We start from the raw sequence: 24,613 nt of genomic DNA, 5'->3' as shown, positions 1-24,613 counted from the left end.
TGGTATGTACTATCATTTTCACCTCTTAGGAGACGGGAGAGGGGTCAGTGACCACTGGGTGATCATGCCTTTATTCCTGGCATATCATCATCACTGAAAAAAGTCTACCCCAAAACTTGCTAATTTTTGCCCAGGACACTTTTACAATGTTCAATTATTGCAGAAAAATGTCCAAATTATAAGCCAAATTATAATTATAGGGGGGGGCCCTAGTCCTGCTCAAAATATACCCCAACATACCCCCTTGAGATTTAAATGACATGCAGAGAGTGTGGTGCAGTGGTTAAAACTATAGCCTCAACACCCTGAGGTTGTGGGTTCAAACCCATGCTGCTCCTTGTGACCCTGGGCAAGTTATTTAATCCCCCCATTGCCCCAGGTACATTAGATAGATTGTGAGCCCCCAGGACAGACAGGGAAAAATGCTTAAGTACCTGAATAGAATTCATGTAAACTGTTCTGAGCTCCCCTGGGAAAATGGTATAGAATAGGGGTAGGCCATTCTGGTCCTTGAGAGCCACAGGCAGGTCAGGTTTTCAAGATATCCACAATGCAGTTTGATTTCCTGGTAGACGGTGTGTTTCCTGCTTGTCAGCTGATCCCAGCTTGTGCCGAACCCTGGGTCCCTGCTCGAGTCATGCTTAGTTTACTGGTGAAGCTGTGATGTTGGTAAGCCTTGCAAACACAGCTCCTGAAGACGCCAGGTAGTGAAACACAGTCTTGTGTTGAGCTGAATGCTTTATGAATTGAAGAACAGGACCATCACGAGGACAGAGAGGCCTGCCTATTGTGTTTATGAAACTGTGATTTTCATGTGATAGACTGTTGTGCAACTCCCAGTTTGAAGCCTCTCTGACTAGATAATCATGGACTAATGAACTCATGAACTAACCAAGATCCAGATTTGGATAAAAGTAATCACAATGACTAGTATGTGTGTGAAAGTTGGGAAGTGAGTGTGAGTTGATGGGGATTAGGTTCACTGACTAAATTATTCAGATATTTATTAATAAATTAAGTATTGGCAAGTTGTAAAAGTATTGTACTTTTACAATGAAATGAAATGAACAATGAAATGAACTGTGGGAGATAAGATTAAAATTGAATTGATTCAGATAATACTTGTTTGTATTAAATATTTAATAACTGGTTTTAAGAATTTGAGTTAATGAATATCTATCTCATGCATATTTATTGTTGATATCCTGAAAACCTGCCCTGCCTGTGGCTCTCGAGGACCAGAATTGCCTACCTCTGTTCTTACCACATCCTCTGGCAACGCATTCCAGAGCTTAACTATTCTCTGAGTGAAAAAATATTTCCTCCTATTGGTTTAAAAAGTATTACTCTGTAACGTCATCGAGTGTCCCCTAGTCTTTGTGTAAATCTTGACACAGTAAAAAAAAATTGATCCACTTGTACCCATTCTACACCACTCAGGATTTTGTAGACTTCGATTAGATCTGAAGTGGTCGATTTGAAGCGGTCCAGAGGAAGGCGACGAAAATGATAGGAGGCTTGCGCCAGAAGACGTATGAGGAGAGACTGGAAGCCCTGAATATGTATACCCTAGAGGAAAGGAGAGACAGGGGAGATATGTTTCAGACGTTCAAATACTTGAAGGGTATTAACATAGAACATACCGTATTTTCGCGGATATAACGCGCGCGTTATACGTGATTTTACGTACCGCGCATACCCCTCGCGCATTATATGCCTGAGCGCGGTATACAAAAGTTTTTAAACATAGTTCCCACCCCGCCCGATGCCCGATTCACCCCCCCAGCAGGACCGCTCGCACCCCCACCCCAAACGACCGCTCGCACGCGCTCCCACCCGCACCCGCATCCACGATCGGAGCAAGAGGGAGCCCAAGCCCTCTTGCCCGGCCGACTCCCCGACGTCCGATACATCCCCCCCCCCAGGCAGGACCACTCGCACCCTCACCCCGAAGGACCGCCGACTCCCCAACAATATCGGGCCAGGAGGGAGCCCAAACCCTCCTGGCCACGGCGACCCCCTAACCCCACCCCGCACTACATTACGGGCAGGAGGGATCCCAGGCCCTCCTGCCCTCGACGCAAACCCCCCTCCCTCCAACGACCGCCCCCCCCCAAGAACCTCCGCCCGTCCCCCAGCCGACCCGCGACCCCCCTGGCCGACCCCCACGACACCCCCACCCGCCTTCCCCGTACCTTTGTGTAGTTGGGCCAGAAGGGAGCCCAAACCCTCCTGGCCACGGCGACCCCCTAACCCCCCCCCGCACTACATTACGGGCAGGAGGGATCCCAGGCCCTCCCGCCCCCGACGCAAACCCCCCTCCCCCCCAGCCGACCCGCGACCCCCCTGGCCGACCCCCACGACCCCCCCACCCCCCTTCCCCGTACCTTTGGAAGTTGGCCGGACAGACGGGAGCCAAACCCGCCTGTCCGGCAGGCAGCCAACGAAGGAATGAGGCCGGATTGGCCCATCCGTCCTAAAGCTCCGCCTACTGGTGGGGCCTAAGGCGCGTGGGCCAATCAGAATAGGCCCTGGAGCCTTAGGTCCCACCTGGGGGCGTGGCCTGAGGCACATGGTCGGGTTTGGCCCATGTGCCTCAGGCCGCGCCCCCAGGTGGGACCTAAGGCTCCAGGGCCTATTCTGATTGGCCCACGCGCCTTAGGCCCCACCAGTAGGCGGAGCTTTAGGACGGATGGGCCAATCCGGCCTCATTCCTTCGTTGGCTGCCTGCCGGACAGGTGGGTTTGGCTCCCGTCTGTCCGGCCAACTTCCAAAGGTACGGGGAAGGCGGGTGGGGGGGTCGTGGGGGTCGGCCAGGGGGGTCGCGGGTCGGCTGGGGGGGAGGGGGGTTTGCGTCGAGGGCAGGAGGGCCTGGGATCCCTCCTGCCCGTAATGTAGTGCGGGGTGGGGTTAGGGGGTCGCCGTGGCCAGGAGGGTTTGGGCTCCCTTCTGGCCCAACTACACAAAGGTACGGGGAAGGCGGGTGGGGGTGTCGTGGGGGTCGGCCAGGGGGGTCGCGGGTCGGCTGGGGGACGGGCGGAGGTTCTTGGGGGGGGCGGTCGTTGGGGGGAGGGGGTTTGCGTCGAGGGCAGGAGGGCCTGGGATCCCTCCTGCCCGTAATGTAGTGCGGGGTGGGGTTAGGGGGTCGCCGTGGCCAGGAGGGTTTGGGCTCCCTCCTGGCCCGATATTGTTGGGGAGTCGGCGGTCCTTCGGGGTGAGGGTGCGAGTGGTCCTGCCGGGGGGGGGGGGATGTATCGGACGTCGGGGGGGGGCATCAGGCTTTCAGGATGGGGACAGACCTTCAAGGGGGGACAGGACTTCAAGGGAGGACAGTGCACGGAAGTCAGGGGGGGTGAACGGAGAGTCGGGACAGCGCACGGAAAGTCAGGGCGGGCGAAAGGAGAGTCGGGCAGCATGCGCGTTATATGCCTGAGCGCGGTATAGAAAAGTTTTTGTACATATCATCGTGATTTCTGCGCGCTATACCCCTGTGCGCGTTTTACAATGGTGCGCGTTATATCCGCGAAAATACGGTAATCTTTTCCAGAGAAAGGAAAATGGTAAAACCAGAGGACATAATTTGAGGTTGAGGGGTGGTAGATTCAAAGGCAATGCTAGGAAATTCTACTTTACGGAGAGGGTGGTGAATGCCTGGAATGCGCTCCCGAGAGAGGTGACTGAGTTCAAAGAAGCGTGGGATGAACACAGAGGATCTAGAATCAGAAAATAATATTAAAAATTGAACTAAGGTCAGTACTGGGCAGACTTGCTCGGTCTGTGTTTGTATATGGCCATTTGGTGGAGGATGGGCTGGGGAAGGCTTCAATGGCTGGGAGGGTTTAGATGGGATGGAGTAGGTTTTAACAGAGATTTCGGCAGTAGGAACCTAAGCACAGTACTGGGTAGAACTTTGGATTCTTGCCCAGAAATATCTAAGAAAAAAAAAATTTTAATTGAATCAGTTTGGGCAGACTGGATGGACCATTCGGGTCTTTATCTGCCGTCATCTATTATCTCCCCTCAGCCATCTCTTTTCCAAGCTGAAGAGCCCCAACTTATTTAGTCTTTCCTCATACGAGAGGAGTTCCATCCCCTTTATCATCATGGTCACTCTTCTTTGAACCTTTTCTAGTGCCACTATTTTTTTTAGAGATAAGGAGATCAGAACTGAACACAATACTCTAAGTGAAGTTGAAGCATTGAGCGATATAGAGGCATTATAACATTCTTAGTTTGTTTACCATCCCTTTTCTAATAATTCCTAGCATCTTGTTTGCTTTCTTGGCCACTGCCGCACATTGGGTGGAAGGTTTCAGCGTACATGATGTCACCCAGAACTTTTTCTTGAGCACTGACCCCCAAGGTGGATCCTATAGGGCGTCTGGTAACTATGATTTGGATTAGTCTTCCCAATGTGCATCACTTTGCATTTGTCTACATTTGTCTTTTACGAAGGTGTGCTAGCGTTTTTAGCGCACTCACCAAATTAGTGCGCGCTAGCCAAAAATCTACCATCTGCTCAAAAGGAGGCGGTAGCAGCTAGCACGCGTTATTCCATGCATTAAGGCATGGAATTTAGGGCTCCTTTATAAAAGGAGCCCTAAATTTCATCTGCCATTTGGACGCCCAGACTTCCAATTCCTTAAGGTTTTCCTGCAGTTTTTCACAGTCTGCATGCATTTTAATAACTTCGAACAGTTTAGTGTCAGATGCAAATTTAATCACCTCATTCGTAGTTCCAATTTCCAGATCATTTAGAAATAAGTTAAATAGCACTGGTCCCAATACAGATCCCTGCGGCACACCACTATTTACTCTCCTCCACTGAGAAAAATGACCATTTAAACATGAGACTGGTACCAAGACAACTGAAAAATAAATAGCCAGACAACAAAGGTAGAAAAAATAATTTTATTTTTAGTTTAAGATAAAATAGTATGATAGCTCTGTTAATAAATGTTAATAAGTAAAAATAGAAAATGGAAATATAGGTGTTTTTTGTTGGATTAATTTTAGGGCTTCTTTTACGACAATGCGCTAAGCGTTTTAGCGCATGCACCGGATTAGCACGCGCTATTACATTACATTACATTACATTAGTGATTTTTATTCCGCTTGTACCTTGCGGTTCAAAGCGGATTACATAAGAAGAGAACTGGACATTTCCAGGATGGTACATGACAATAGAGAATACAGTTTGAGGATTGAGACTTAATGACAGAATGATAGTAAAGACTTAATAACATCGGAAGATGTTTTGGACGGCAGTGTTTTGGTTTCTTGGGGGAAGGGGTGAGGGAGGTTAGGTAGATTGTATATATTTTTTGAACAGCAGTGTTTTGATTTCTTTACGGAATGTCTTGAGGTCTGATGTTGTGGTTAACAATTTGGTGATGGAAGGTTCGAGTTTTGCAGCATGTGTTGCCAGGAGGCTATCATAAAGCTTTTTGCGGTGAGTACCCTTGAGTGGTGGGTATGTGAATGATGTCAGTGTTCTTCTTGTTCTGGTTGGAAGGTTACGGTTTAGGCGGTCATTTAGGTAGGTGGGTGCAGTACCGTTAATTACTTTGAAGAGTAGACAGTATAGTTTGAATTGAATTCTGGCTCGAATCGGTAGCCAGTGTGAGTCTAGGTAGGCATTGGTGATGTGGTCAAATTTTCCGAGTGAGTAAATTAGTCTAAGGGCTGTGTTCTGAACGGTTTGAAGTTTTTTGATCATGTTTGTGGGGCATGGGAGATAAAGGATATTGCAGTAGTCCACGAGACCTAGTACCAGGGATTGTACAATTATCCTGTAGTGTTCTTTGTCAAAGAATTTCCTTATTTTTCTTAAGTTGCGCATTGTGAAGAATGCTTTTTGGGTAGTTTTGTTGATCTGGGTCTGCATAGTGCAGCATCTGTCTATCAGCACTCCCAAGATTCTGAGTGAGGTCTGGATTGGGTATTTGGTTGCTTTAATTTCTAGGTCTGTTATGGATGGGTTTTTGTCCGTTTCTAGCATTAGGAATTTGGTTTTGTCCGAGTTTAGTTTCAGTTTGTGGTTTGTCATCCATTTTTCTACTTCATCCAGAATTATTTCCAGGTGTCCTGTTGAGGTGTGATCTTGGATTTCAAAGGGGAGGATAATAGTTATGTCATCTGCGTAGCTGAATGATGTTACATTTAGGTTGTCTAGAGTGGTGCCGAGGGAGGAGATGAAGAGATTGAATAGAATGGGCGATAGTGGTGACCCCTGCGGGACTCCGCATGGATTTGACCATGAGTTAGATTTCGTGTTGTTTGTCTTAACTCTGTACGTTCTTGTTTTGAGGAATCCTTGGAACCAATTGTAAACCACCCCTGAGATCCCGATTGCATCAAGTATCTGGAGTAATATGGTGTGATCGACTAGATCGAAGGCGGCGGATAGATCCAGTTGGATAATTAGGATCCTGTGTCCTTTACTGAGGTGTTGTCGTGCTATGTCTAGTAGTGTTGCTAGTAGTGTTTCCGTGCTGTGGTGAGATCTAAATCCTGATTGAGAGGAGTGAAGTATATTATGGTCGAATAGGTAGTTGGTGAGGTATTGAGCCACAAGTCCTTCAATCAGTTTGACATATAATGGGATCGAAGCGATAGGTCTGTAGTTGGTAGGAGCGTCTATAGGGCCTTTTTGATCTTTCAGTAGGGGTGTGATTATGATCTCTCCAAGCTCTTGCGGGAATTGACCTTCTATGAGAGTGCTTTGAATCCATTGCATGAGGTTGGTTTTGAATTTAAGGGAGGCATTTGTTAGCAGATACGATGGGCAGTAGTTCAAGTCGCATGAGGCGTGGCTGTATTTTTTGTATAGTCGGTTCAAATCAGACCATTGTAGAGTTGGGAATGTGGTCCATGTTCTGTCTGCAGATATGGTTTCTTCCGTTGTGGGGGTTATTATCTCGTAGAGTTTGGTGGTTGAGTTGTTGAGGGTATTTCTGATTGTAGTGATCTTGTGTTTGAAGTGTTCTGCTAGTTGAGAAGCTGTTGGTGGTTTGTTGCCTTGAGTGGCAAGGAGTGGGTTTGTGTCCGTAAGTTTTTTTACTAAGTTGAAGAGTGTTTTTGTGTCAGAAGTGTTTGTGCCAATTAGTTTAGAGTAGTATGTTTTGCGCTTTTCTTTTAGTTTGATGTTGTATAGTTTGATTTGGGTTCTCCATGCGGATTTGGTTTGATCATTTTTCTTTTTTTTCCAAGATCTTTCAAGTTGTCTGCAGTGCCTTTTTTGTAGGAGGAGTTCGGAGTCGAACCACTTGTCTGAGGATCTGCAGGTTCTATGTTTGGTTTTTTCAGGGGCTAGCTCGTTCAAGGTTGTTTCACTTAGGATGCGCCAGTGATTTACGAAGTCAGTTGGGTCGATGGGGGCGATTATAGGGTCAACTTTATCCCAGAATGTGGCAGGCTCAATTTTCTGTCTAGATTTGAAGGTTGTTTTTTGTGGCTTGGGTTTTGTGTTATTTTGAGGCCAGTTGATGGTGAAAGTGTATTTGTGGTGGTCTGACCAAAGAGAGGGATGCCAGGTACCATTGGTGATATAGCGCTATAGTGCGTGCCAGCTGAAAATCTACCGCCTGCTCAAAAGGAAGCGATAGCGGCTAGCGCATGTGGTAATTTAGCATACGCTATTCCGCGCGTTAAGGCTCTAGCGCGGCTTTGTAAAAGGAGCCCTTAATACCTCCTTGACTAACTTTAGAATCCAAGACTTCTCTCCTTGGGTCAGGACAGGATACCATAACAGCAGTATACTGTCCTGACATAAGGGAGAAGGTTTTGATCTCTGAAATCTACTGTAATTGAAAAATATATTCAGTCCAATAACACGGTATCATTTTCCATTTTTTGTTTTATTTCACTTGTTAATTTGTTATAGAACAGTTGAAATATGTCGGTTTTTGGAAAATTACATCTGCTGTCTTTATATTTTGCATAGTACAGAGGAACACGCATTATGTACTTTCTCTTTCTTTGGTGTTGCACAGTATGAATAGCCTGGATTCTTGAGTGTTCAGTTTAATTTTTATTTTGTGCTTACTTATTCTATACTAGGTGAAGGTCTGTGTTCTGCATTATGAAAGAGATATGGTTTACTGACTGCACAATTTAATCTGGTTTGTTTAGTTTTCCAATAGGTTTAGTAGTGTTCTAGAGCAGTGGTTCCCAACCCTGTCCTGGAGGACCACCAGGCCAATCAGGTTTTCAGGCAAGCCTTAATGAATATGCATGAGAGAGATTTGCATATAATGGAAGTGAGAGGCATGCAAATCCGCTCCATGCATATTCATTAGGGCTATCCTGAAAACCCGATTGGCCTGGTGGTTCTCCAGGACAGGGTTGGGTACCACTGTTCTAGAGCAGTGTTCTTCAACCTATTTACACCTATGGACCAGCGGAAATAAAATAATTATTTTGTGGACCAGCAAACTACTAAGACTGAAATTTTAAAAAACATTTCCGCCCCATCTTCGCGAGCTTGGTCCCCGCAAACCATCTGATCCTATCCGCACAAGCCTCAGTTATGATTTTATATTGAATGTATTTTATTAAAGTATAAAAAGAAATAATATTCTGTGCAATTGTCATTTTATAAATACAAATAATACAGAGCAAGGATCAACAAAACTCCTGTCTCCCCTCCCCTTCACATATATCCCCTCTACTATCAAGAAAACTGAACAAGCCAAATTATTACAAAATGCTACAACAGAATACCGCAGTCACACATGACAGGAATAGTGTTAGGGGAGTGTCCCCTGGTCAGAGAGAGCCCTAAGCCAGCTGGAAGCTAAAGAAACACTCCCTGGGCTTTGCAATCCCCAGTTATGTCTAACACCAGCTCTAGCAGGATATATATTTCAAATCTGATGTATTCTAATCACAAAATAGAAATAAAATTATTTTTTCTACTTTTTGTTGTCTCTGTTTTCTGCTTTCATCTTCTTTTCACTCTCTTCTTTCCAGCGTCTGCCCCTTCCATCCTCTGTCTGCCCTCTCCTCCTTCCATATGGTATCTGCCTTCTTTCTATGACCCTCTCCTCTTTCCATCCAGCCTGTGTCCCCTCTCTCCTTTTTGCATGATTCATTCCAGCTTCACTGCTCTCTTCATTTTTATCTCTCCTACACCAGATCTACCATATTGGCCCTTTCTCATTTCTCTGCTGACCCCCTTTCCAGCATCAGTCTCTCTCTACTTTCTCATTTCTCAGTCTCTCCCCTTCCCCTCCTCTAATCTGCCTGCTATTTCCTTCCTTTTTTCCTCCTCCCCTGTCCAGCAGTCTTCCCTTCCCCTCTTCCCCTCCCAGCAGCATCTCTCCTTCTCCCTCCCTCCAGGTCCAGTAGCAGCTCTCCCCTTATTTTCTCTTGTCCAGCAGCTTCCCAGCCTCCAACAGTAGCTTCATCCCCTTCCCTTCCCTCCACTCCACTCCCCTCCCAGCAGCTCTCAGTACTTGCCTGCTGCAGTGATTCACTTTGGCAGCTTTGGGTCCTTGGGTCACGCCACCTCTGAGGAAAGAGGAAGTTGCATCATCAGAGGCGGGCCGTGACTCAGCAAATGCCCCAAGGCTGCCGAAGTGAATCACGGTTCTGGCAAGTACCGAGAGCTGCTGGGAGGGGAGAAAGCCACTGTCGGAGGCTCCCCATGATCTCGTCAGCCCTGCGTGGACTGGCAGGAAATTTCAGTGTGTCGATCTCGCCGGCCCTGCGCAGACTAGCAGGAATTTTCTGCAGACTGGCAGTTGAAGAACACTGTTCTAGAGCACACTACAGTGTTTGTGGTACTGTTTTCCTAGGTAGTTGCTTTTTGTGTAACTTGTGGAAGTTATTGCTATTCTAGTATGTTGGAATTGCTCTGTAGGTCCTGAATGGTATTTGTTATGTTCTGTATTACTTCACACTCTACTACCTGGTATTGGATTTTGGTTCTGGATTTAGATTTAGATCATACCTTTCTCAATAACAAGGCAAGTTATGTTCATGTACAATAGGTATTTCCATGTCCCTGGAAGGCTTACAGTGGAGGATTAAGTGACTTGTCAAGATCTCAAACAATATCAGTGGAAACTGAAACCTAGTTTCCCTGGTTCTCAGCCTGCTGCTCTTACCATATTTGGTTACTGAAGCCTGGTGGCCCTTTGATAACCTACCAAAAACATTGCTCTGTAAATATGCTTCACAAGTTGTACTTTTATTGATGTCATTTCAATCAAAATAGAAGTTAGAAAAAAACCCCACTATAGGCTTAAAATTTTAATTTGTGATACCTTAGGCCTATATAATTACATAAAATTATCTTTTTACTTTGAGCAGGGAGATGCAGAAAGAAAATTAAGACTGCAGGGTCGGTGAGGGGATGGAAATGAAAAATGCGGAGACAGTGAGGGGACGGGTGAAAAAGAAGCTTCACTGCGGGGATAGTGAGGGGACGAGGATGAAAATGCAGGGACAGTGAGGGGATGGGGGATAAATCTTTGTCCCTGCATCACTCTCTAGTAGACATACCTGATGGTGTGGATAACATGAGGAAGGACCTAGAAAAGCTTGAGAATAGTCCTGAATTTGGCACCTAAGAAATACACAGTCATGCATTGACTACAAAAACCTGAGGGAACCCCTGTTTAGGGAATGAAGAACTTTTGTGCACAAAAGAGGAACATTACTTGGGTGTGATAGTATATGATGATCTTAAGATGGTCAAACAGGTAGAAAAGGAGGTGGTGATAGCTAGAAGGATGCTAGGATACATAGGGAGAGGAATGGCCAGTAGGAAAACGGAAGTAATGATATCCCTGGATAAGGCTCTGGTGAGAGAATGACTACTATTATAGTCAGTGGTCTTCATCATAAAGTGTATGGGGATAGACTTAAAGTTCTCAATATGAATACTTTGGAAGAAAGACGGCAGAGGGTATTATATACAGTCAAACCTTGGTTTGCGAGTAACGCGGTTTGCAAGTGTTTTGCAAGACAAGCAAAACACTTTTGCAAATCTTGCCTCGCAAACTGAGCATTGACTCGATATGCGAACCCCCCCCATCCCCAAGAACCGGCATCGCCTCCCGCCCGCCCAAACCCTTACTGAGATCAGGCACCGGCACACAGCACCAACCCACAGGATGTGTCGGTGCCGAAAGAGCCTGCCGCCTGCTGCTGATCTCTGCTGGGCCTTGAGCATCTGTGCATGCTCAAGGCCTTCTGGCTCCAGCTCTCTCCGAGATTCTAATGAGAAACTGAGAATCTCATTAGAATCTCGGAAAGAGCAGGAGCCAGAAGGCCTTGAGATCAGAGGCAGGTTCAGCGACACCGGCACATCCTGTGGGTTGGTGCTGCATGCCGGTGCCTGATCACAATAAAGGTTTGGGCGGGCAAGCGGGCAGATGGGTGGGAGGCGATGCTGGTTCTCAGGGGTTGGGTGGGGTAGACAAAGCTGGTTCCTGGAGGTGGATGGAAGCATGCCTGTGGCCTCGGGGGGGTGAGGGTGGGTCTTTTGGGGATGTGGGGTGGTGGGGTGGAAGTGCACCAGTGATCTTGGCATGTGGAACGAATCGCCCGTGTTTCTATTACCTCCTATGGGGAAAGTTGCTTTGATATGCTCTAACTCTACTTTTCACTTCTCTATTACCCTCCAGGTACTTTAGTTAGATTGTGAGCCTTCGGGACAGTAAGGGAATTTTTCAAGTACCTTTCTTATTTCTAATTTTAATGTATATTTTCTGTAAACCGCTTAGAACCTAACGGATGTAGCGGTATATAAGAAATAAATAACATTACATTACATTACATATGCAAGCACTTTGGTTTACAAGCATGCTTCTGGAACAAATTATGCTCGCAAACCAAGGTTCCGCTGTACTTATAAGTCTGATTCTCTACCAATAAAATGCATTAAAGAAAGGAATATATTTTATAAAGAGATATTAATCTGTGGAAAGCTCTGCCTGCTTCGAAGCTTAGCTATATATATACATCTGTCCCAGTATGGTAATTCGTATGTTTTTATGTAACCCCAGAAAAGACTTTTTCATAGAAAGGATGGTGAATGTGTGAAACAGCCTCCCGGTGGAGATTGTGGAGATGAAGCTTGAGACAATTACATTGGATCTCTAATGGAGAGGAAAGGACAGTAGATGGCATGGATATGAAAACTAGAGTAGATAGGCCATATGGTCTTTATTTGCCTTCATTTTTCTGTTTCTATGCTGTCTATGTAAATCGGATCACTATTTTGGCTTTAGATTTAGCCCATGTCCTTTTCAGCACTAGCTCACAGTGAGTTACTTTCAGGTACACTTCTCCCTCCATATTTGCGGTTTCAGCATTCGCGGCTTCGATTATTCGTGGTTTTTAGCATGCTGGCTCCTCCCCCCAAATTATGACAGCTTGCATAGAGAAATCCCTGATTCCAAGCGTTTACAGAGAAAATTGCCGATTCCCAGCACTTTCTTCACCGTGTTTTGCCTCTCCTTCAGGAACAGGCCAGGTCTCCCACCATGTTATTCACGGTTTCACCATATTCAAGATGGTTTTTAATAGAAAACAGCGAATAACATATGAAAAAGTTATTTGCAGTTTTTCTGTATTTGCGGTTCTTTTAATCCCCTATCACAGCGAAAAAGGAGGGAGAAGTGTACAGTAGCTATTTCCCTGTACCCAGAGGGTTCACAATCTAAGGGATGAATATTCAAAAGGGGCTTATCAAGGCAGGAGAGAACCCTGTCCAGTGAAACCCCACTTACTGTATATTCAGCACCAGCTCTAAATGATCCCGGTGAAACTAACTTTGCCAGCAACAGTTAACATTTAAAAATGCACCCACCGTTGTCTGAATATTGGACCCTAAGGCCCCCTTTTTATCAAGCCACATTAGGGTTTATTATTGCCGGCAGCAGCGGTAAAAGCTCTGATGCTCATAGAATTCCTATGAAAATGTGGAGAGAGGAGTTCATTTAGGAAAATGTTGAAGACTCAACTATTTGTTGATGCATTTTTCTGAGTAATTGATTTTATGTAAGACTGAACTTGTCTGTTTTACTTTTTATTTTGTATAGACTTTTAATATTTTATGTATGTAACTCCTTGTAAACCGTTTTGGAAAAATACGGTACAGAAACTTTAAAAATAAATAAAATAAATTTTACTGCAGCAGCCGGTGATTAATAAAAACCCTAACATGGCTTAGTAAAAGGGGGCCTAAGTAATAGAGGGTAAATGGAGCAATTCTGTAAGCTAGTGCTTCCAAAGCATCATTAATTAACAGGCACCTATGTGCACCCTATTCAAGTGGTTCCCAATCCTGTCCTGGAGGACCACCAGCCAGTGAGGTTTTCAGGATAGCCCTAATGAATATGCATGGAGCAGATTTGAATGCCTGTCACCTCCATTATAAGCAAATCTCTCTCATGTATATTCATTATACACCAACTGGCTGGTGGTCCTCCAGGACAGGGTTGGGAAACACTGCTCTAAACTATTTAGCCATAGAACAACTGCAAGAGGGAGTATACATGGGGCATGCCACTTGGTGCACTTAAGCTTATGCATGGCACAAGAGCATCAATTTATAAAATTGCTTGGTGATTTGCTTAAGGTCACAAGAAGCATCAATAGGATTTGAACCTTGTCTTTCCTGCATCTTAGCCCACTTCTCTAACCAATAGGCTCTTCCTGAGATTGGTCCATATACAGGTGATATTAGTGTCACACAAAGTAGACCCATGGATCTCTGAAGTCTTTACCTCCTTTCACCTAGTTACCTGTTGTTGTTTTTTTTATGTATAAATACATATGTTTATGTTTATTAATCTTACCACAGTTCTCAGTGGTTTTACTTAGCAATAAAATTCAATAAAAACAAAAGAATGCCATAAAATGATAGGAAAATCCTAAAAATCACAATCATACAAAACAATTAAGAATAACATATAAACAGCTATATCCTAATGTATATAAGGAATGCCTGATAACCTCTCAATTAATGAATATGGTCAATTGGAAAAGAGTCAGTTCCAAAAGCTAATTGAAAAAAGTAGATTTTTAACAATGTCTTTTTAAAAAAGCTTTGTGACGAGTAAATTCTCATCTAGTTCTAGAAACTGCAGGTAAAACGAATCAATTATTTTGCAATGATCTTAGTGTATGCCCTGGAGTATAAGGGATTGTCAATTAATTCAAATAACCGGGTTCCATAGTGTGAAGTGCTTTAGAGGGTTGGTACTAATATTTAAAACTGAATTCTAAAATTAAACCGGTAACCAATGGTACATAGTGTTGCTTCAGGATAGACCTTTTTTTGTAAAATTTAAATGTTCTTATTGACTGTATTTTGAGTCACAACCAAAAGAGGTGTCCTGTGGAAATCTTAGGGCAGGAAAGGAAGGCAACACACATATGTTTGATTTTAACATTACTATGCACTGCTTTGCTCCACTAGCCACACAAGTATATGTGAAGTATGATATCAATTTTAGCATGCATAATTTGCACTCACTAAATTTCAAAGAGAAATAATGGAGGCAAATTTTCTTTGAAAATTTGCATGAAATACACGTTAGAACCAGCTGCATAGTTTCTCCTAATATTTACTGGAAAATCCCAGTAAAGCTGACTTTGCTAATTGAAATTTAATGCAGACAATTGTCTTGTTTAACTAATGTAATACAGCTATGTATGGGCAGCTCTTATATTATTAGTTTGTTTGTTTCAATGATGCTGAAGGTATTTCATTCCTCCTACATTTTGGTTTCAGTTGTCTCATTCACTTCTGATAGAATAAAGCCTGGATTGTCATAGGCTTTCTTCATTCTGGATTTAGAATCTCGTTCATTGTACAAACAAAATGCACAGTGTGGAGTCTCAACTTCCACAGTCTTGCTAAAGTTGGAGAAATCCACTCTGTACTTTCCTTCTTTGGTCTTGGATACTATTGGAACAAAGCGATAGCCCCAGAACACTTCCTCGGGAATATAGGAAGTCCTAACTTGACAGGTGGCACTAGTGGCTTCCACTGTGCCATCCAAAAACACTACCAATTCAAAATCCTGTTGAAGGATTGTTTCAGCTGTCATTTCAAAGAATGGACTGTTTTTGTCAATGATGTGATAGATAGTTAATGGGGAAATAAAGAACAAGTTCTCATTACCAGCATCAACAACAAAGTTTATATTGACCTGGTCCATGATAATGGTCTCACCTTCTGGTGTTACAGTAGTCTTTAAAAGTTTTCCATAGATATGGCTTCCAATCAGCAGACTTTTTCTCAGATTGGCTACTCTGATTAAGAGGCACAGCTTCCCCCCACGTTTGCTGATCACAGCATTCTTGCTAAATGTGATAGTCTTAGCCCGTTTCTTGGGTCGAGAAATCTTAGCCAAGATGGCACCACACATGAAAGAATTGATGATGACTCCTAGAATTGACTGGCAAACCAACAAAAAAATGGCAGTACCACAGTGTTCAGTCACACACCTGAATCCATAACCAATGGTGACTTGGGTCTCCAAGGAGAACAGAAAAGATGAGGTCAATCCATTGATATTCTCTACACATGGTGTGTGATTTATGGAAGGACTGAATTCTGGAAGATCATTATGTATATAGGCCACTGCATACCAGAGTAAACCAAAGAGAAACCAACTTCCTAGAAAAGCAGAGATGAAAATGGTCATCTTGTATCTCCACTTGAGATCAAGAATGGTAGTCCATATGTCTGCCAAGAAGGCAATCCTAGACTGCTCCTCCACATTTCCAAATTCAATGTTACATCTTCCATCTTTGGAAACAAGTCGTGCTCTGCATCGTTGTTGCTCTTTCAGACGACACCCAAGGTGTTTTCGGAGAGTTTTGAGCATCTTGATGGATTGCACTTCAACCTAGAAAACACACAAAAATAATTTTTAAAACTATCAATAATTATACCATTAGCTGAGGAGGCGCTGGTGCAAAACTGACTTGTGTAGGAGACATCCTAACCAGATATAACTTAGTCCTCTGAAGTTTGCAATAATTTTATTTTGCGTTCTAGACTGTCTTTTATCTAATTTAGTGCTAAAGAATAGGAATCATGCTTATCTTAGTTTTGACACTTCCAATTGCCCTTTACACTGCCATAACAGTATGGCATAAATCCTTGTAGCACCAAGCCTGTATATGTCTCAATTAAGCCTATTTTTCAGGGCTAACAATCCACAGAAATCTCAATGGGAGTAATTTTATACTAGAATGACTATGTGATAAGACCAAAAAAGCATCTATAAAATAAGGTTCTAGAATTCAACTCCAATAGTACGGAAATGCAAATGAGATTTACACCTATTCTGAAAATGATGTAAATTAGTTCATGAATGTATACATGGACCCACCTATTACATAAAATACACAAGTGCATCACACCTAAGAATAGCGCCTAGCAGGAATTCCCAAGCCCAACTTTGAGTTCAAGGACTTACGCCAGCAGAAACCTGGTACATATACTGCTGTGCAAATTTTTATAACACTAGATACATCTTTTGAAAATGACCCTGTCCCACCCATGCCCCTCCCTTGTCCATACCTCTTTTGGAATGTGGGAACCCAGGCAAGTAGAATAGCATATTGCAAGATGTGTGCAACTCCTAGCTGGCACCAGTTAATGTTGATATTTGATTGTTAACATCCAATTATTGATATTAATTGGTTTATTGATCAATTAAGTTGTGAACAATCCTTTGGAACAAGCCCAAATTTGGAATGGATATTTGGACACCTTTTATAAAGTCCAGAGAAGACTGTGTAAAAGTGGATGCACTCTCTGTGTGCGTGCTCTTTATGTGTGTATGTAAATCAGGTCTTAAGCACAGAAAAAGCTTTAAACTACGGTCGACTCTGCTTAAGTGCAAGGCCTACGGACTGGACTACCACATGTGCTTAACTAAGTGTGCGCTTAATAGGAGTACCACTTATTAGTCAGGCGGTCGTTTAGCCAGTATCGGCAGCTACCTGGGGTGAGGCGGCAACAGCAAGCAGTGCTGAGAGGAAGGTGCTGGTGAGTGCTCGGCGCGCTGGCGTAGGTCTCCCGTCTACTTGCTGCCTAGATGGCTCGCAATGCTGTCATGTTCAGGGGAGGGAGGTGTAGGGATAGTAAATGCGGTGCAATAAATACACAGGACCCGTGATTGCATTTAACCGGAGTGAATGTAACGAGAAAGAATAGAGGTGGGATCTATGACATCAGTGCGCATAAGCGGATTGTGTGTTTATCAGAAGTGCAAATATCCAGAGTTTATTTCCATTGACTTTAATGTTTAAAAAACGGGACCGTGGTGGTAGGGTGTGGATAACCGGAGCGTGCGCTTATCCGATGTGCACTTAGGTGGAGTCGATTGTATTACCCCCCCAACATGCTCATTATTTAGAAAACAAAACAAAGAACTCATTATTGGTAAATCTAGGATGAACATAATACATGATACAGGTATTATGTGTGTAAGTAAGTACTTTGTAGAATGAATATTGGAAACAATACTAGTATTATGTATGTGCATATATATGGGATGAGTGCATTAACCATCACTGAAACACTCTCAATCTCTTACAGATGCTCTTTCAAACCTCTCAAAATTGACTCCCATTCATTGGTAGTAATATAGAAGCTTTCAATAAACAGTCAAAAACAATAAATTTATAATGATTTAAGCTACACCAGTTTCTGACATGGAAACTATTATCAACCTTGGAGAATCATTTTATAACATTGCAATTATTATTATTATTTAAAAAATGTATATATCGCCTAAAAATCCTAAGCAGTTTACAATCGACATAGAAAGTAATTAAAAATAATATGTCACATATTCAGGCAGGGAAGCCATAGTGGAGAATATCATATTCCATATCATATTCCAAAATACTCAGGGCCAGATGCATTAAACAGAATCGGTAAAACCGCACGGGTTCGCTCTGATCTGATTTTTGGCTGATTCTAAAAGAGCTATTGATGCACTAAAAATTTTACATGCAAATGATTCTCATAGAGGTTCATCATAATCCTTGTCTCTCCCATCCAATTGATCGCTGTGAGAGTGACTCTCACACATGCACAGAGCTGGCAGGGGAAACCCAAACAACTGAGAGGAAGGGAAAGCCCCAAAGCAACCTCCTGCCACTTAGCTATTCGGGGCAGGAAACCTTTTTTTTTTTTTTAATGGGCACAGATTCTGTGTGTGTAACACATGCACAATGCTTGCCCTATTAAAAAAAAGAATAAATCCCCCCCCCCCACCAATGATGGTCTTCCCTGATGTCTCCCCGATGAACCAGCAACAGGGACCCCACCTCCTACCAGCAAAAATCAGCAGACGGGATGCCCACGTCCTCCTGCCTTGCTGACCCGCAACTCCCATGCAAGAAAAAATTGTCAGGAAGGATGTTCACTCCCTCTTTCCTTGCCTTGCTGATCCTCCCCCCCCAAACGTGAGAAAAAAATTGGCAGGAGGGATGCCTATTCCTCGCCACACCAGACACCATACCACAGAATCATTCAATACCCCTCCCCCCAAAAGGCAGGAGTGATGCCCACTCCCTCCTGCCAACGGATGCTCCCCCGACTACACCCCTTTTCCCCCACCCGGTGCCTTTTTCACAAGTTGGGAGCAGAAGGAATGTGATCCCACCTTCTCCGAAGCCCGTCAGCTCAAAATGGCAGGCCTTCCCCTCCCCAGTGCATCATGTGATGCACAGGGAGAGGCCCAAGGCCCTAATTACTTTAGATGTCTGGGGCTCCGCCTGGGATACAGAGGGAGGAACTTAAGATCCTAATTGACTCTCTCTGAGCCAATTGTAAGTTGTTGCTTGTATGACCAAGTGTAAATCATTCTGAGCCAGCCTCCACCCATTCTTGGCACCCAGGAAGACTTACATGTATATTGCTTAAAAGTGGCTGCAATGCTTTCAAAGTGCCAACTTCAATTCATGTATTCCTTGGGATAGTGTTATAGATCATCTCTAACCTTATTATTCAAATTTCCTTTAGAAAATATTTACAGGATTGTAGAACTTATTAAAATTGTTTTCTTAGGGTTTCCAGGATCTGATTTTTTTTAAAAAGTGCTAAGAGTAACTAGCTGTTACTAATTGAATAATAAGACATGGCAGGCATTCATGACTGCACTACACTTTCACATGAGAGATGTGGTGTTGAGCAAGTGGCCACATGTGGTCCCCATTCAGCTCTGCAAAGTTTTTGACCTTTGTACTATGCAGGATTATCTCCTGAGGTTTGATAAAAAATAAAAAAACTAAGAAATTTGGCTAACAGGTACATTAAACAATCCCATATTTCAGTACTATCCAAGGATAATTCCTGGGCCAATTGTTTAATAATTTCATTTGATACCTTATGATGGCCTTTGTGCATCTAATTAAGAACATAAGAGCAGCCATACTGGATCAGACCAATGGTCCATCTAGCCCAGTCTCCTGTTTCCAACAGTGGCCAATCTAGGTCACAGTACCTGGCAGAAACCCAAATAGTAGCTGGAGAGAGAGGGAGGAACCTAAGAGGAATCTATAAACTTCATATTAATAGAAGACTGGTAATTCATTGTTTGGGGAGGCATTGAGCTTGAGTGTGCCTGACCAGAGACTTTATCCCAATTTTATAGCTAGCTACCATGGGACCTTATATTAGTCTATTTGCTTGGGAGAAGATTTTGAGGAGACTGGCCAATTTTTGTCATAGACAACACTTGTGTACCTGCCTCTGGAATCACCCTCCGCCCCAGCCTTCATGTGTAGGTCTGTTACATTTCTAATAAGATGCATCTATGAGACAAACATGTTTTTTTCTGTTTCATAGAGCATTCTGGACCCCTGTTCGTTTACAAAAATTAGATTGCTCTGATAGATGTTGGCATTGTCATCTTGAAGCAGGGACTTTAGACCATTTATTGTTCTATTGTCCATTTATTATGGATTTTTGGAAATCAATTTGAGGCCAAATTAATAGTTTATTAGAAAATCACGTGGCATTATCGTATGATACATTACTATTTGGACAGGAGTTGCCATACAACAAATAACATGCAATTGGAAAAATTGGAATAGATTAAACTACAGTTTTTGGTAGAATTCAGTGTGTCATATTTATAAAATGGAAAGAACATTAGCTATTCAGAAAGGAAATTTTAATAACTTTCAAGATATGTGGGGGCCATTAACAAATTATTGCAATGAATAAGTATTATTTTCCCTGATTTGTACAAATGTAACAATGGGGTGGGGGAGGGGGGATTTTATTACATGGTATAAGCGTTATGAGGTGTTGAAAGAATGGGAGGGAAAGGGATAATTCTATTTAATATGAAGAATATTGTAGAATTTCAAGTGATATATTTAAGTTTAAATGGTTGATACCTTTTGATGCACTTGATGTAAGTTATAAAAATGAATAAAGAATTACAAAAAAAAAGATAGTAACAAATCAGAGGACATCAGATAAAGACTTTAATAGTCCATCCAATCTGCCCAACAATCACATTCATCATCAATTCATGATTAAGTCAGCAATGAATGTGATATAAGATACCTGAACCTGATCTTTCATTGCCATTTCTTGGATATAGACCATAGAAGTCTGCCCTGCACTGTGCTTATGGCAATGAAGCCCATGCCAGCCTATCCCAATCTGTCTGATAATATATGGGACACAGACCACAGAAGAATACCAGGTGATACTCGAGAGGGTTCAGAGGAGAGCGACACGTCTGATAAAAGGGATGGAAAACCTTTCATACGCTGAGAGACTAGAGAAACTGGGACTCTTTTCCCTGGAGAAGAAGAGACTTAGAGGGGATATTGTAGAGACTTACAAGATCATGAAGGGCATAGAGAGAGTAGAGAGGGACAGATTCTTCAAACTTTCGAAAAATAAAAGAACAAGAGGGCATTTGGAAAAGTTGAAAGGGGACAGATTCAAAACGAATGCTAGGAAGTTCTTCTTCACCCAATGTGTGGTGGACACCTGAAATGCGCTTCCAGAGGGCATAATACGGCAGAGTACGGTACTGGGGTTCAAGAGAGGATTGGACAATTTCCTGCTGGAAAAGGGGATAGAGGGGTATAGATAGAGGATTACTGTACAGGTCCTGGACCTGTTGGGCCGCTGCATGAACGGACTGCTGGGCACGATGGACCTCAGGTCTGTCCCAGGAGAGTCATTGCTTATGTTCTTATGTTCACCGTCCTTTGCTGCAGTTGCCATCAAAGACCTTTCCAACACATCCTAATCGGTCTTGCTATAAATGGGACACAGAACGTAGAAGTCTGTCCAGCACTGACCTTCATTTTTCACAGATGGAGTTGCCATCTACAGTTTGCAGTTGCAGTTTTATTAGGCTTAATATACTGCCAGACTACTACAGTAAACTCACCCCCTCTTATAGTCAATTAGCGCGCACTAAACGCTAACGCATCCATAGAATATAATGGACGTGTTAGCATTTAGCGCATGCTAAATTGGCAAGCTCGCCTTAGTAAAAGGACCTCTTAGTGGTTTATAATCACAAATATAAAATAACGATAAAACAGAAAAAGAACTCCATTTCTTACATAAGAACTTGTGAAAAGCCTTAGGGTCAGACCAATAGTCAATCTAGCCCTGTATCCCGTCTTCACAGTGACCAATCCAGATCACAAGTACCTGGCAAAATCCCAAATAGTGAAACTCAAACTAACAAGTACGGATCAATTTATAGATTATCCAACCCACACTTAAGTATATACCAACTAACCAAATAGGGGGTTCAAAGGAAAACTTATAAATACTTATATTCAACAATTTTTCTTTTTGCACAGAAAGTGCTTTGAATTATTAATAATTCAGTTTTTAATCATTATTTTTTGTATTTACCATCATTTGATTTAAAGATAGAACTCGTCCCTATAATTAATAATGAAGTTGAAGTATCATAAATATGCATGAATCTCAGTAAAGAGACCTCTTATAACTTGGATGTTATTTCAAGTCTTCATTCTGAATACATGTGATATAATCATATACTTCACAATCTCCTACCTACCCCCAAGTTTTTATTATTAACTTATGAATTAGTTTATTGGAATATTTATTAACAAATTTATTAAAAAATATATAACTAATTGAAGGAAAGTACAAATTTTTCCTTGTCGATTATGAGTTATTTAAACTATGTACTTGATACAAAAGCAACAACACTTATCTTATTGGCTTCCCAGCCTGAGTCAACGTTGGGGGGACCATAAACTGCCCGATGCTCCCATTAAATTTTAGAGCGTTTCAGCTAATAAAGCCTTCTTCAGGGGACTGTGTTGCTGTTGTGCTACTTGTCTTCAAAATTTGTAGAAAGCCAATAAGATAAGTGTTGTTGCTTTTGTATCAAGTACATAGTTTAGATAACTCATAATTGACAAGGAAAAATTTGTATTCTCCTTCAGTTAGTTATATATTTTTCAATATTTCAATAAATTAATTAATAAGTTAATAATAAAAACTTGAGGGTAGGTAGGAGGTTGTGAAGTATATGATTATATCACATGCATTCAGAAAGAAGACTTGAAATAACATATTTATGATACTTCAACCTCATTATTAATTATAGGGACGAGTTCTATCTTTAAATCAAATGATGGTAAATACAAAAAATAATGATAAAAAGCTGAATTATTAATAATTCAAAGCACTTTCTGTGCAAAAAGAAAAATTGTTGAATATAAGTATTTATAAGTTACTAGCTGATGACCCGGCGTTGCACGGGTATTTAATTATAGCAATAACACTGTAAATGGATTCAAATAAAGATACTTTATAGTGGTGAATGAAATTATTATTTTACAGCTTAATAAAAAGTACAATATTCAAATTATAATGTGAAATATTTGACAAAATGAATACAATACAACTAACGCAAAACGTGATTATAAACAAAATTTTTAGTTTCACCTCCAGGAGCAAGAACATATAAATTGATGGGGGAACCCACCCCAGAGCAAGCAACATAGAGTTGTGGGCCGAGAGACCCCCAGAACATATCACCCCAGGTAGTGAGGGATCTGCATACCAAGTTTCGTTCAAATCGGTCAAGCCGTTTTTGAATTACAGTGAGAATGGCAGCTTTTTACATTTTTTCCATTGACATGAATGGGTGATATCTGATTTTCTGTTTGTAGCTCCGCCCACGTGTGCAGGAGGGCCGCGAGAACCCCAGAACATATCAGCCCAGGTAGTGAGGGACATGCATACAAAGTTTTGTTCAAATCGGTCAAGCCGTTTTTGAAATACAGTGAGAATGGCAGCTTTTAACATTTTGTCCATTGACATGAATGGGTGAAATCTGATTTTCTGTTTGTAGCTCCGCCCACGTGTGCAGGTAGGCCGCGAGACCCCAGAACATATCACCCCAGGTAGTGAGGGATCTGCATACCAAGTTTCGTTCAAATCGGTCAAGCCGTTTTTGAATTACAGTGAGAATGGCAGCTTTTTACATTTTTTCCATTGACATGAATGGGTGAAATCTGATTTTATGTGTGTAGCTCCGCCCACGTGTGCAGGTGGGCCGCGATACCCCCAGAACATATCATCCCAGGTAGTGAGGGATCTGCATACCAAGTTTCGTTCAAATCGGTCAAGCCGTTTTTGCGTGATCGCGGTACATACACACACACATACATACATACATACATACATACTTCCGATTTTATATATATAGATCCTTTAAACCCCCTATTTGGTTAGTTGTTAAAATCCCAAATAGTAGCAACATTCCATGCTACCGATGCAGGGCAAGCAGTGGCTTTCACCATATCTGTTTCAATAGCAGACTATGGACTTTTCCTCCAGGAACTTGCCCAAACATTTTTTTAAACTGGCTATGTTAACTGCTGTTACCACATCCTCTGGCAATGTGTTCTAGAGCTTAGCCTATTCTCTGAGTAAAAATATATATATATATTTCCTCCTATTGGTTTTAAAAAGTATTTCCCTGTAACTTCAAGTGTTCCCTAGTCTTAGTAATTTTTGATGGAGTAAAAGGACAGTCCCCCACAAAGATTCCCTAATTTACCCCCTCTTTTACAAAGCCGCGCTAGCGTTTTTAGCGCCAGCCTTCAGTAACAGCTCTGACACTCATAGAATTCCTAAGAGCGTATGAGCTGTTATTGCCACGGCCGTCACTAAAAACGCTAGCAAGGCTTTGTAAAGGAGGTGGTTAATAAAAATAAAATATTAAAACAAAACAAATTAAAATAAATTAGACACCAGCACCACTCAACACATCAAACACACATGCAGTTATTTAAGTTTAAGTTTTGGGCTTTTTATACCATCTATTTTCTAATTAGGGATCCTCTTTATTCATTCCACAACATTTTGAATTCCATCACTATTTTTTTCATTGTCTCCCCCTTTTACTAAACCGCGATAGCGGTTATTAGCGCAGGGAGCACCGCTAAATGATCTGTGCTGCTCCCAACGCTTATAGGAACTCTATGAGTGTCGGGAGCAGCGCGACTCCTTGCACTAAAAACCGCTATTACAGTTTAGTAAAAGGGGGGATGTTTGCAAACACCATTATGTAATAAAATTCCTTATAAATGGATA

The 24,613-nt window shown here is 42.4% G+C and overlaps 1 protein-coding gene across 3 annotated transcripts in view; it reads right to left on the bottom strand.

The window, feature by feature from the left end:
* Positions 1 to 13,085: 13,085 nt before the first annotated feature.
* KCNJ1 (potassium inwardly rectifying channel subfamily J member 1) overlaps positions 13,086 to 24,613 on the bottom strand; it is a 43,118-nt gene continuing 31,590 nt past the window's right edge. For all 3 annotated transcript variants that reach the window (XM_033917496.1, XM_033917495.1, XM_033917494.1), the window contains one exon: positions 13,086 to 15,875. In XM_033917496.1, the coding sequence (XP_033773387.1) occupies positions 14,736 to 15,854 (1,119 nt within the window). In that variant the 5' untranslated portion in view covers positions 15,855 to 15,875 and the 3' untranslated portion in view covers positions 13,086 to 14,735. The remainder of the gene's footprint in view (positions 15,876 to 24,613) is intronic.

This window comes from Geotrypetes seraphini, chromosome 13 (assembly GCF_902459505.1).
Source record: "Geotrypetes seraphini chromosome 13, aGeoSer1.1, whole genome shotgun sequence".
In the NCBI taxonomy this organism is placed as follows: domain Eukaryota; kingdom Metazoa; phylum Chordata; class Amphibia; order Gymnophiona; family Dermophiidae; genus Geotrypetes; species Geotrypetes seraphini.
The sequence above is the reverse complement of the archived record's forward strand: the minus strand, read 5'-3'. Positions and strand labels throughout refer to the sequence as shown.